General features: G+C 43.4%; 1 protein-coding gene across 1 annotated transcript in view; it reads left to right on the forward strand.

The window, feature by feature from the left end:
• Window positions 1-14,477, forward strand: part of THRB (thyroid hormone receptor beta) — a 422,642-nt gene that overhangs the window by 291,669 nt on the left and 116,496 nt on the right. Inside the window, exon 4 of the mRNA XM_004377378.2 lies at window positions 13,135-13,198. Within this exon, the coding sequence (XP_004377435.1) occupies window positions 13,177-13,198 (22 nt within the window). The 5' untranslated portion in view covers window positions 13,135-13,176. The remainder of the gene's footprint in view (window positions 1-13,134; window positions 13,199-14,477) is intronic.

Genomic DNA, 14,477 nt, shown 5'->3' on the forward strand with positions numbered 1-14,477 from the left:
AAACAATGCAATAAACAAACAGCAACAATAAAAAGAATTAAGCTGTACAGCATATTAAATGATGATAAGTGCTATGGATTAAAATAACAACAACAAAAAGCAGAGGAGGATAAGGGGTATTGGAGAGACCAGTGCACAGGGAAGGGGCAGATTACAGCAGGAATGAGGTGTTCAAGGTACGCAACCCCGAGAGGTTAAGGTTTGCAAGATGTAGTGGAGGTGAGTGAGGGACCCGAGCTGGTGTCTGGAGGAGAGCATGACAGGCAGAGGGAAAGTCCTGGTGCCACGGCTCTTCACTGGAAGCAAGGATGACAGGTTGGAGAAATAGCAGGCAGGCTGGAGATCAGGACTAAGAGGCAAACGGGGCAGATCGTGGCAGCCACTGTGGGTCTTTGAGCAGAGGGACGACATGAGCTGGCTTAGACTCTGAAAGGACCAGGCTGGCTGCCGTGTTGAGAACAGATTATAAGAAAGAAACAGCAGAAGTTGGGAGACCTGCTGAGAGTTTACTGTAGAGGCTGCTTTAGGACAGTGGTTTCAACCTTGGCTGCACGTCTGAGTCACCCTGGGCGCTTTACAAAACTCCAAGGTCCAGATTGTTATTGTTAACTGCCATGGAGTCAGCCCCCGACTCACAGCAACCCAATGCATAACGGAACGAAACACTGCCCGGTCCTGCGCCATCCACATGATTGGTTGTAGATCAGACCATTGTGATCCATAGGGTTTTCACTGGCTGGTTTTCAGAAGTAGATCACCAGGGCTTTCTATCTAGTCCATCTTAGTCTGGAAGCTCTACTGAAACCTGTTCAGCATCATAACAATACACAGGCCTCCACTGACAGACGAGTGGTGGCTGTGAATGAGGTGCATTGGCCAGGAATGGAACCCAGGTGTCCCACATGGAAGGGGAGAATTCTATCACAGACCACAATGCTGCCGGAAGGCTGGGTTACAAAACACTAACTGGTCTGGGGCGTGGCCCAGGTATTGGGATTTTTAAAAGCTGCCAAACTGATTCTGACGTGCAGTCCAGCTTGGCCACCAGAATTAGGAGCACAGAGTAGTCGTACCACTTTAATTTTGCAGCTGGGAAGCGGCAACCCCCAGATGACCCCAGCTGCTCATTGGCAAAGCTGTGCAGAGACTCGAACCAGGGATGTCACTGCTGCAGCTAAAGACAGTGTGCAAAGTGGAGCAGGCCAGCTGGAGCCCACCTGGGCAGTCAGACCTGCAGGAGGTCAGTCCCATCTCTGGCTGGACCCAAACAGGAGCCTCTGAATGTGAAAGCTGGCTTTTCTCCTTGCTGTAATATATGGGGACAGAATAGAAGGATAAGACTTGAACCTCGGGAAGTAGGTCTGTTATTCAATCAACAAATTTTTTGTTTTTGAGAATAATAGTTACAGTATGCCAGGCATTGTGCAAGGGGCTGCTGGTGAAAAGATAAGGCCTAATGGTCCTTGTCCTAGCCAAATGGCTCAGAGTGAATGCCCTATAAGATTTCGAAATGTGTTATTTGTGGGAAGGCTTTAAATAATCCGAGGGGGGTGGGGGCGGCGGCGGGCGGTTCGGTTGCGTATCTGAGCTGTTGGCATTTCTAATGCAGAGGAATGAATAGAACATTATTGTGCTGCATCGGCACAAGTACAGCAGGGAAAAAAAAAAAAGATGCTTGAAGCCGTGAGCCGAACGTGAATCAGCAGTCTCATCCTATTGTTGGGAAAATAATCACGATGCCGGGACTATGAAATTTAAGAATCACGCAGACATACCCTTCCCCCCAGCAGGAAGTAGGCACGGGCTAAAACATGGCATCTTGTTTTTGGCTTCCGGAGCCGAAAGGAATGTAGAAAACTTGGAGAGGATTTAGGGAAAGCTGATTTGTAAATATGGGAAATACAACCCGTAAGAAATGGGAGATGATTTAAACCCAGCACTGCCGACCTGAGGTGGCACGCCAAGGGAGTGTTTATTCACTCTCACGAGCCGGAAGTATAGCTGCCCCGGCTTCAAAAAAATGGCAAATGTTTCTTGTGCACCTACTATGAGCTGACCACAGTGCTAGCTTGTGGAGAGAGGAAGGACGGAGCGCCCGCTGCCCTTTGAGGACCTTGTAATCTGTAGCAATGAGAGGTGAACACGCAGGTACTACAGTATAAGACAGTAGTTCTCAAACTCGAGGGTCAGTCAGAAGCACCTAGAGGACTTGTTAAAACACAGATCGCTGGCCCCACCCTCGGAGTTTCTGATTCAGGAAGTCTGGGATGGAAGCTGAGCTTCTGCATTTCTGACAAACTCCAGGTGGTGCTGATGCTGTTGACCTGGGTTGCATGCTTTGAGAACCCTGCTCTAAGGATGCCTGGAGCAGGAGAGGTGGGTGAGTGTGGAGAATACAGTAGAAGTCCACTAGAAAGGTGCGGTTGTTGGTGCTGTCACAGGTGCCTCTTAAAACCTGTTCTCAGGCACATAGCTAATGGTTTTTAATGAGCAATGTCATTTCAATAAACCACGCTGTCTGTGATTTTGCCACCACCCACGGAAGCGTGACCAGGAAGGTCAAAGGAAGAGGATTCTCTGCAGGCTGGAGGGGGTGAACAGGACATAACACAGTAGGGCTGTGTCCAGACATTTCAATTGACAAGCATGCATGTAGGTCCACAGAGCAGAAGTGAATGGTTTCAGGGGTAAGCAAGTGACAGTAGGGGGACCTTGCCCCACATTCCTGCTCATACTCAAGCATTTCTCTCATGAGGAGAAGTTGTCAACACAACCACCTAGGAAGCCTTTTCTAAGCACACATGCCTGGGCCCCAGCCCTGGAGATGTTGAGCAAGGCTCCTTAGATGATTCTGCAGTGAACCTCTTTGAGAACTGAGAATCATTTTGTCTGCAGCCTCAGTGGCTATGCCTATACTTACCCATAAGCTGAGTACAGAGCCAATCTCTTTGAAAATGCAAAAATCCCTCACATGTCACATCTCATTTTAAATGTGTTACTGCATGACTTGAATGTTCTAAATTCAGGGGTACACTTTGAAAATGCAGGTGGCCTTCAGAGAAAGCAATTGTCCACTAAGAGAACCAGGTGCCTTGGGCCAGAGTCAGTGCCTTTTCACTGGAAATGTTCTAGACCAGCCTGACTGCCTACCCACTAAGATGGCACCTCAGTTCTGCTTCCGTGTTCTTAAATGTTTAGGCTGGTGGTTCTCAAACTGTGGTCCCTGGAAAGTGTAGCCAGATTGCCTGGGAACTTGTTAGAAATGCAGGCTCTCAGGGTCCTCCAGGCTGACTCAACCAGAAACTCTAAGGGTGAAGCCCAGACATTTGTGTTTTAACAAGCCCTTCAGGTGTTCTCCAAAGTGTGAGAACCACTAGTTTAGACTAGCTCTTCTGGCCATGCCTTTTTTGCTACATATAAGTCAGAAACAGAGCAGGATGGAAATGCTGGTGACCTGCCACTTATAAATGTATTGAGACGTTTAAACAGGTATTCTGGCATGTTTAGCATCTGATGCTCATTTGTCAGATGTCTGCCTAAGAACTTGAAGTGTTCAGTATACTGCCAACTTCTCCACTACCATTGCCATCCCTGTAAGGACTGGTGATAACATGCCTCATTTCATCCTCCTTCTTATCTGATATAAGGCTGTGTTCTTTTCATAGACTTCATCACAATTGCACCATATGATGGGGACTCAGGAAACATTGTTAAATGATGGATGAATCTGCTTTATTCCCCGGCACTGGCTTAAATCCTGCAAAGACTTTACTCTGAGTTTCGTTCTCTTTTTCTCTATGGTGGTAATCCAGGCAGACCCACTTAGCAGTATGAAATTTAAGAGTCAGATTATGTGACCATGGTCTCACAAAGAAGGGTGAAAGGAGATCATGTAAATCACACCTTCGAACTTCTCATTGATTCCTAAAGCTGTTACAGCCGTGGTTCCCAAGCTGTACCAAGGCAGCCTGAGGTACCACAGCAGACCCACAGGGACACAGTGGAACATTTTGGATTTTGAGGAAAACACAGCAACATCTGTCAGACACTATGCCAACTACTACTGTTAGGTTGTTTGGACCTAATTATTTCATAAATAAAACTTGATGGTATTTTTTTTGACTCAGGAGGCACTGTGAAAAAATTACTAAAACACCAATGGTGCCGTGAACTGAGAGATTTGGGAATCCCTGTGTTATAACATCTCTGTCCCCAGGAGGAGGTATATTTTGACTGTACGGTTAAGGAGTTACTTTCTGATCAGGACCATACATTCAAACCAGCGTATCTGAAGAAAACTGCATTCTAAATTTAGCTAAAAGAAAATTGTAACTACCTTTGCATCTTTTAGAGGCTTCTTTTTTTTTTTTTCTTTTTTTCCTACCTAGATATATCATCCCACTTCCCTGACTCATCCTAGAACTAAGTTCCTGTGATTTTTTTAAAAAATATTCACAGCTTTAAATCAGTATGTTCCCCAGCCCTTTCCTCCTGACTTAAATATAAAGGATTAATTCTTACAAATTTGAACTAATATTAAGGGACTTGCTCAAGCATTTTCCTGAAAATCACCTCCTAAAACAGATTGTTGAAACACAAAACCCAGGCTGGAAACCATTGTATTTGCTGATAAACTTAGCCAAAAGGATCTTTATCAAGCAGTGTCAAACAAGAGAGTTCCCAGGTTGTGCAAAGGGCTACGTGCTCGACTCCTAGCCGAAAGATGGTGGCTTGAACCTACCCAGAGGCGCATCAGAAGACAGGCTTGGTGACCTGCTTCCAAAAGGTCACAGCTTTGAAAACCCTAGGGAGCAGTTCTACTCTGCACACACTGGGGTTGCCATGAGCCAGAAGCAACTCAACAGCAACTAACAACATCAAACAAGAACTTAATGAAGGGGAAAAGGAGACTGGAAATTTCTGAAGTCTGTTTCTATAGGAACTTTGCAATGGAACCCCCCCCCCCCCCGCCCTCCGCCACACACACACCCACCTCACTCACCACTTGGCTTTTAAGAAGTAGTAAACAATTATAACTATATTAGGAGTATTTTATTTTCATTTTCAAGGAATTTTTAGGAGCAAAGCAGTCTTCATAGCATAGTCTTAGGAAGAGTATTCTTTTTATCCCAACTGAAACCACTCCCAAAGACCACTTTTCAGACAAAGATTAGATAGGCCTATAAAACAAAGAATTATACACGTGAGGAATGTGCTTCTTAGTTCAATCACATGTACAAGACCAAACGGGCAACTCCTGCCCAAAACCAAGACGAGAAGGCAGGAAGGACAGGAACTGGACGAATGGACACAGGGAACCTGGGGTGGAAAGGGGGAGTGTGCTGTCACGTTGTGGGGATTGCAGCCAATGTCACAAAATGACGTGTATAAATGTTTGAATGAGAAACTAACTTGAGCTGTAAACTTTCACCTAAAACACAATTAAAAAAAAAAAATCTGCAAGGAGTTTGCTGCAAATTCCAAAGGGAGATGCTTTCAGAACGGGAGACGCCTTCTCCCTGGAAAGAGATTGAATTTTCTTTTTTTTTTTTAACTAAATGAGACCTCTATCAAGTGGTCAAGTAGGAGAGCCTTTTCTTATGAAGCTGTCCAAGGGCGGGGTGAGGGAGTGCGTTCTGCTTTGCTGTTGTTGTCTTATCACTTGTAAGAAATCGGCAATAAATCCTTTGCTTCAGTCCTAATTGTTTTATTTTCACGTAATCATTGTTGTTTTTCATGCGTGTGTCAGTGAGTCAGCTAACCGTGATTACATATTCAGGCATCTGGTGGTTCTGCGTGGTACTGTCATTCCTCAGGAGTTATTTAATTCTCTTGACACGGTGAATGTGTTTCCAGTCCCTGCAACACCACACACACACACACACACACATTCGCACACACACTCACACACTCTCACACACACGCACACACACACTTTATTAAGCTTTTCTTTGGCACAGGGCAACGACCCTACTCTCCACCAGGTGTCAGTAGAGTCAGTTTTAACTGCGTGCTTTGGCCAACAGAACGTCTTTAAGTTGTTTCTCCTGCTGCATGAGGTGTTTCCACAAACCACCTTTTTCCTGTTAAGAGACCAGCTTCCACTGCTTAGAAGCATTCCAAGATAACAGTCAGCCTGTAGAGAAAGTCGCTACGAGTAAAATGGGGTACAAACACAGTAAGTGGTCAAGTTGATTCTTTCAGAGAGGGCCTCATAGAACTTTCACGGCAGTCTCTTCTTAACTTTTCTATTACCACTTTGAGCGGCTAAAAAGTGTTCCATGTGTCACTCGGTGTGGTAATAAACTAGATGTAGCAGATAGTTACAGATTTGCAGAGGGCTTCTTTGTTTTAAAGCCCACTCTGACCCCAAGAATCCCACCCCTACGAGCACTTTACTCATAGTATAGCCCCAGAACCTAGCATGTAGTCGAAGAATGCGACTGCCATCAAGTGCATTTTGTCCTGTCTAATCCACGCTTCCCCTTTGAGATGGATGACCTTATTCGCACTTTGAGAAAGGACTCCTGAGTCTAACTGTCCCATGTCATTCTGTTGATAAGCGGCAGGGCCTACACATGCGTTTTCTTACATGGACCCCAGCGTCCTCTAAAAACCTCTGGTGATAAAATGATAATTCCATTTACTTTTCCTTTCAGAGTGATCAATAACAAGTTTCTATTTCTAAAATATACATGCATCTTATGTGTTGGAGGGTAAATGTCCCACGTTTCCCTTCTTCCAAGGGGAGCGAGTATCATGGCTCCTGGACTAGGAATGGAGAGAGTGGGCAGAGGAAGGCTTCAGCCCTGGGTGACTCTCAGCACCGCCTTCTTGGCACATATCATCCGCTACTTGTATTTCTAGCTGCTCCTTGCCAACGTGCTCTGTCTTCCCAGCCAGCTTGTAAACTGGATTGTGAATTCCTTAAGGGCAGAGAGCAGGTCTTAACCTATTCACATCCCCAGTGTTTATCCTAGTATTAAATGCTTATGTCACATTCATCGCCATGCCTTGTTATTTCTACCTCCTAAATGTCATTTGAGTCCCTCACCTCTCACCACTTCCACTGCCACCTCCCTCTCTCTGTCTCCTGCATTACTGCTATAGCCTCCTAAATGGCCTGCTTTCCACACCACAGCCTCGTGAAGCCTTAGAAAGCTCCAATCGCTTCACATCACTCCCCTGCTTAACATCTGCATAATATAAAGAAGGTACCAATTTTTCGATACAAAGTGGATTTCTTATAGAGTTGTCCATGTGCCTTTGGAGCACAAGGATAAGAGTAAGGGACTAAATCATCAGTTGTGGAGAGGCTTATTTGAAATAAGACCCTCAGGCCAAGGGTCACCTCCACTCAGGAGTCTGTCCAGACAGCCCTAGGGAGAAATTAACCTCTCTCTCATTCCTTTGGGTCCAGTCTACCCTGAGGAGACATGTAAGGTAAAGCCTTGCACCTTTTTATGTTTATATCTTGGTGTGGTTCTTTCCATTTGTTACATTAGAGGCCCTGTGGGCAGCCGGCAATGTTGTCTTTAAATCCTCAACGCCAGGGCAGTGCCTGAACAGAGGAGGGCCTCAACCCAGGCCTCTGGATTGACTGAATATTTGACCCTGTAAAAGGAATTTTCTACATTAAGTAGGACTTGCCTAGGAGGTATCAAAACTGAATACCATGTTTCTCTCAACTGGTGGTAAACTGCTGAAGCTATTAAACGACCAGGAACATTTAGGGGCCCTGGTATGTGGACCCTTACTGGCTCTTACTAAAGACATTTCCCTGACCAGAGAACAATAACCCGAACCAAACTTGTTACCGTCAAGTTGATTCCGACTCATAGCAACCCTATAGGACAGAGTAGAAGGGCCCCATCGGGTTTCCAAGGAGCGCCTGGTGGATTCGAACTGCTGACCTTTTGATTAGGAGACTGAGCTCTTAACCACTGTGCCACCAGGGCTCCAATGAACAGGAGGACTTGTTTTAACCAATTGTGTACAGACCTGTGGCTCATTTCTTCCTATACAGAGAGCCAGTTGTCAGTCCTTCATTACCATAACCAGCCCTTTCTAGAACATTAGAACTTGACTCTTCCTCATCGCTGACCTACTCAGTGAAGCCCTTCTCTGTGTTTGTTTCCTTCCCTGGAAAATAAATAAACTTAGTGTCTTAGGGTTCTTGGGAGAAACAGAACCAGCAAGATATATAGATAGAGAGAGAAGGAAGAAGGAGGAGGAGGTGGAGGAGGAGGACAAGAAGAAGAGGAGGGAGATTTACTTCAAGGAATTGTCTTACACGATTGTGCTGGGTTGGGAGTCCCAGATTCGTAGGTTAGGCAGCAGGCTGGCTTGCATCCCCAAATCCACAGGTCAGTGATGAGAAGAGCAAAAAGTGTTCTGGCAAAATGTCTATTTATAGTCTGGAGGCAGACCACACCCTAGGGAAACTCCCTTTTTGCTCTTAAGGCCTTCAACCCATTTACTGAGGCCCGCCCACATTATGGAAGGTAATCTGCTTCGATTGAAGCCAACTGATTTAGTCACATGTAACTACTTTATAAGGAACTCTGGTGGTGCAGTGGTTAAAGCGCTTGGCTGCTAACTGAAAGGTTGGCAATTTGAACCTACCAGCTGCTCTTCGGGAGAAAGATGTGGCAGTCTGCTTCTGTAAAGATTTACAGCCTTGGGAACTCTATGGGAGCAATTCTTTTCTGTCCTATAGGGTCGCTGTGAGTCAGAATCAACTCAATGGGCAACGGGTTCAGTTTTGGGTTTTTGGTTTTGTTTTGTTTTTTTTCGGTTAACTATAACAGCAACTAGACTAGTGTTTTACCAAATCACTGGGCACCGTAGCCTAGTTAAGTCAACACATAAAATTAGCCATCAAACTCATTTTTTTAAAGCTCTCTTGAACTTTCTTCTCTTTGTTGACCCCATGATCGTCTTCCACCATGGGTCTGGATGGGGCCATCTCTGGGATTCCCCTCCTCAGTACAGAACACTGCTCTGACACCCACCTTGTATTATAGGATGACTGGGAAACGATGCTCTCAGATACCCACCTACCTTTGAGGATTGTTAGAAGCATTACTGAAATTTCATTTTTAAAACTCTAGAGCTCGTTGAAGGAAAATAGCTATATTAATACTAAAGTGTGTGGCGATAACATTGTTATATTTTTAAAGCCTTATTAAGATTATTTTTCTGATCCCGGATACTGTCTGCTTCACACATAATGGCTTTCTGTAGTTTCTATGCGTGTTGAATTGAAATTTTGAAAATGATATTTTTTAAGTTTATGGTATAGCAAGAGCGTAAGTGGGATTTTGTAGCTTTACCTTAGAAATGATAAAAATGACTCACTGAACTATTCTGACACATTGGTATTCATGTTATATTTTAATATCACTGTTTTCCATCGGCTGTGTAAAATGGGGGATGTTTTGCTCCGGGGCCCAAGGAAGGGTTGAGCAATCAAACCCTTGGAGATGCAGGAGGGGAAATAGTTGGGCCACAGGAAGAACTAAAACCAGGGTTTGTGACCACAGTATTCTCTTTTCCCTTCAGGTTCTCTATGAACGCCCAGTAGATCCTCTCTCTCCCCTTCAGACAGGCTTTTTGCATGTGGCTAGGAGACTGCATGGCCTCAAACAGTTTTAGAGCTTCAACTGCCAACAGAGAGGTACTAAGTAAGCTTTCTCTCTCTCTCCCTCTCTCTACCTCTCTTCCTCACTCTCTTTTTCTCTCTCTTCAGATATCCTGGAAAAAGGCCTCATTAGCCCAGCTTAGGTCTTGAACCAGTTTGGCCAGAGATGGGACATTGTGGTTGGCCCAGCTTGAGCCAGGTGCCCCATCTTTCCCAGAATATTCAGGGACAGTGTCATGAGAAAACATGGTGGCTTCCATGGATCAGGAAGGGGAGAGGGTTAATGGCAGCATAATCTCTAAAAGAAGCGACGACACCCTAGACATTCAGTACTTAGAGTCCACATCAGATATTGTCTGGTTTCCCTCAGGACATCTCAGATCTGGTCACTGTCATTCAAAACCCTCCTAGATAGGTAAATGAAGATGGGACAGAGGGCCTGCAGCTGGTGACACTGGAAATCCTAATCGGTAGCAAGGACACATTTTCCTAGAGGAGGGGGCAAAAGTAGCTAATATTCATCGCTTCTATCAGATTCAATTCAGGTAGATTATACTTTTGTTAATTTCATTTTATTTATTTATTCAACACATACTTGTTGAGAACCTATTGTGCCTCTGAGACTCTGCTAGATATGGAAGATATAAAAGTGAGAAAGACATAGTCCCTGCCGTGAAGCGATTATGGACTAGTGGGAAAGGCAGCCATGTAAACATGTAATCACCACAGGGTGTGCCAAGAGCTCTGATCAAGGTATAAATTCAGGGCTGCAGTATTAGATGTGGCGACGGAGAATAAATGATCATATATAAACTTAGGTTGTAAGCATAATCCACATACTATGTACTAACTCTTCTCCAACCAGTTATGTACATCAGGATATTTTCTCCCTCATCCTATAGCTTTCTTGAGCTGAGTACATTCTAGTTTACCCAGCACTGTCACTCACATCGTCCTTAAACCTCAGAAACATCGGCCTTGTGAAGTAATCATAGTGAGTATTTCCCTCATTTTACACATGAAGCAATTGAAATTCCAGGGGTTTGAAATTACTACCAAGATCCCACAGCTAGTAAGTGACAGCATTGACCCTTAGACCCATGTCTTGGGCTGCGGTGCTAGTCCTAATCCACCTGCTACCACCGTCAACCAGGGAACACAGAGAGTGCCCTCTAGAAAAAGAAACTGAATCTGACCCATCCCCACCAGTATATTGAGGGACTCTGACCCACATTCATCAGCCCCTGCGCCCATCTGTGTCATCCATCTGTACGGCATCCTACAACATTCTTTCCCTGGTCACTGATGCCCACCCTCCCTGGACTGAGGCTCAAGTCTGTCTATTGCTCTTGGATCTCATTTATGTCTTGATGAGGGGGAGGAGTTCAGGCTGGACTGGTGAAGAGTCATAAGTAGGAAGATGAGAGTATGGACTCAATTCCCTAAAGCTGTGTGTCTCAAACTTTAAAGGGCGTATGAATCACCTGAGGGTTTTGTCCAAATGCAGAGTCTAATTCCGTAGAGCTGGGGCAGGTTCCAAGATTTTCTATTTCTAACTAGCTCCCAAGAGATGCTGATACTGCCGGTCCATGGACCACACTTTGAGTAGGAAGGCTCTAGACTAAAGATGCTAATACATCTTAGCCACTTTGGGGAAAAACAGCAAGTCAGTAGGCTGGTAGCTTTCATAAAAACCAGAGATTGAAAAATAGGCATGTGTTCTTGAATAAAAAATTGACTTTAAAAAACACGTTTATAGAAGAAGGTTAAAAAAGATATAAAAGATACCCTAAACTTTTGGTAGATGGATTAAAAAGTACTCTGTAATCATTGAAGCACTCAATAAGGAAAGCATATCATGCTGAAAAGGTTCTTCTGAGTGAAGATTTGAGACTGTGCGCTAAAAGTTGTGAAAATTGTGCAACCAAGTCCATGCACACCAGTGTGGCTGCCTGCCTCGTTTTCCGTTAACAGGAGAAAAGATAGGGAAAAGCTAATGACTTTTTTTTTTTACTTACAATGAGATTATTCTTTTGTTTAAAAACTTTAAAAATGTACTTTTCCTTCCCCCTAATGCCTCTCTAAAAACTACTGTAAACTTCTAATTTTTCTTTAAGTGAATTTTTGTTAAAATAGATTCTGAACTTGAGTATATGTGTCATACCTACCTTATGCTTTACTTCTTGTTTTTTATTGATTTTGTTATTGTTGTTGTAGTTGAGAATATACACAGCAAAACATACACCAATTCAGCCATTTCTACATGGATAATTCAGTGACATTGATTACATTCTTTGAGGTGTGCAACCATTCTCACCCTCCTTTTCTGAGTTGTTCCTCCCCTGTTAACATAAATTCACTGCCCCCTATCTAATCTTTCTAGTTTCTGTTGTCAGTTTGATGCCATATAGATAGTTCTTAAAAAGGCATAATTCTCAAGGCAGACATTTTTTACTAGTTAAGCTAAACTGTTATTTGGTTTTAAGAAGACATCAGGGGTTATTTTTAGTTTAAGTTTTAAAGATTATCTCTGGGCAGTAGTTTCAGGGGTTCATCCAACCCCCTTAGCTCCAGAAAGTCTGGAGTCCATGAGAAGTTGAAATTCTGTTCTGCATTATCCTCCTTTTGATCAGCATTCTTCTATAGAATCTTTCATCAAAATATTCTATAATGGCAGCCGGGCACCATCCAGTTCTTCTGGTCTCATGGCAAAGGAAGCAGTTGTTCTTGAGGCAATTAGCCACACATTCCATTTCCTCCTGCTAGTCCTGAGTCCCCTTCTTCCTCTATTGCCACAGGCAAATAAAGACCAATTGTCATATCTTGTATGCCATTTACAAACTTTTAAGACCCTGGTATGCCTTATTTCTTGACATTGCATTTGATGAAACACAAACTCCTACTTTTCTGTTTTAAAGTCTTGTCCTGAATGTGTGTAGAACACACCTCCAGATAATGCCCTCTTCCTAACACCTTAAAATGTGAAAGTAACTAATTATTTTTAATGTTACGCAGAACGTTAAGTATATACGATTTCTTATATTTTAAGGTTAAGAAATTTAAAAACTTCTGAGACACAGACTGTAATATTTCCTTTCTGTGAGTTCCATGTGGGATTAAATACAAATGTTCTAAAAAGCACTTTGCAAATCATGCAGAAGTATATACCCAAGTCTTTAGCCCTTTCTTTAGGGAAAACTTCCATCTGAGAAAAGAGGATAGCAATGAAGTTCAATAGAAAAAACCCTGAGATAAAAATTAAGAGGTTTTGTAAACGTACGTGTATGACATAGCCTACCTATGCGTCAGTTTCCCCAGTTCTGAGTTGAGAGTAACAAATCTTGCCTTGTAGGAATGTTATAAAGACAAATGAGATAATTAATACTTATGATACTGTTTTAGAACAAAAGCATTATGGAAAATGCAAGCTAATATAACTAGTAGTGGTGGTATAACCTGTGGGCATATTTTTTCTTGTCTTTTCTTTGCAGGAGATGTCAGTGAGAAAAAGGATCCAGAATGATTACTAACCTATGACTCCCAACAGTATGACAGGTATCGATATTCTTTTATATTCTTGTGTGTCTTCACTTTTGTTCCACTGAAAGTGAAATATGGGTTCCTAAAAGGCTAACTCGAAAGCCTTAACCACCGTCATTTCCAAACTAACAAGTGTGGTTAAACCAGTTGCCATTGAGTCATTTCTGACCTGTGGCGACCCCATGTTTGTCAGAGTAGAACTGTGCTCCATAAAGTTCTCAATGGCTGATTTTTCAAAGTAAATCGCCAAGTCTTTCTTCCGAGCCATTTGTGGGTGGACTTGAACTGACAATCTTTCAGTTAGCAGCCGAGTGCTTAACCATTTGCACTACCCCGGGACACCCAGAGATACCCTGGTGTAGATCCTGTGAATACATCCCTACAAATGTACTTCCACTTTCTTTAGAAACTATGATATACACCATCACCAGAAAGGTGATAGAGAAGAAATGATCATTTACAGGAAAAGGTTAATCTTAGTCATCCTAAGACCACCCTTGCCCACTAAATACTTTTACTCTTTACCGTATTTTTACACAAATAACGCCTGCCTTTTATGTTTGTTTTGCAACCATGCCCTCCCCCACCCACAGAGGTATTTTCATAAATGGGCCATACCAATTTGTTTTTACAGCAACATGTAAGAGAAGTCAGATTTTCGAGAGAAGCTGGAAATCCAGATTTTAAATGAAATATCCCAATTTTAAAGGTTGGCAATTAATTTTTTAAAATATCAAAAACTACTGAGCCATTCAAAATATGTCTGTTGGCTGGCATCAAACCATGGGCCATCAGTTTATGACCTTGGATGTACACTTCCAGCTTAACCCCAAGCCTATGACTGTCTTTTTGGCTACCATGGCAAAAGGGCAAATACCCTTAGACCTCTTTGAGTCATGGATGCAGCCTGACCTGGCCCATCCTCCCTTTGATAATCCATTCATTTCACCTCCGTACCCAGTGAGGAACTAAATGTGCAAGACAATTCCTCCAAGAACGCATTCCCCAATAGACCTGAGAAGTTGAAGCAATTGAGTGTTGCCATTCAACCTTCTGAAAGTTTGGAATCCTCCCAATGACCATAAACATTACATCTCCCCACATTACTTCACTGCCTCTCTGCCCACTTCCACTTGAGCTTCTGTTGTAGCAAATAAGGTGGAGTGCCTGGGGTAAACCAGCATAGTTCACACCTATGATAACTGAGGGCTTCAGAATCTCGTATCTCCTCCTCATCTTATTTCTCATTAACAGGCAGTTATAAGTCCCCACCCCGTTTCTGTTCCACTGCCAA

Source organism: Trichechus manatus, unplaced genomic scaffold, assembly GCF_000243295.1.
Source record: "Trichechus manatus latirostris isolate Lorelei unplaced genomic scaffold, TriManLat1.0 scaffold00049, whole genome shotgun sequence".
In the NCBI taxonomy this organism is placed as follows: domain Eukaryota; kingdom Metazoa; phylum Chordata; class Mammalia; order Sirenia; family Trichechidae; genus Trichechus; species Trichechus manatus.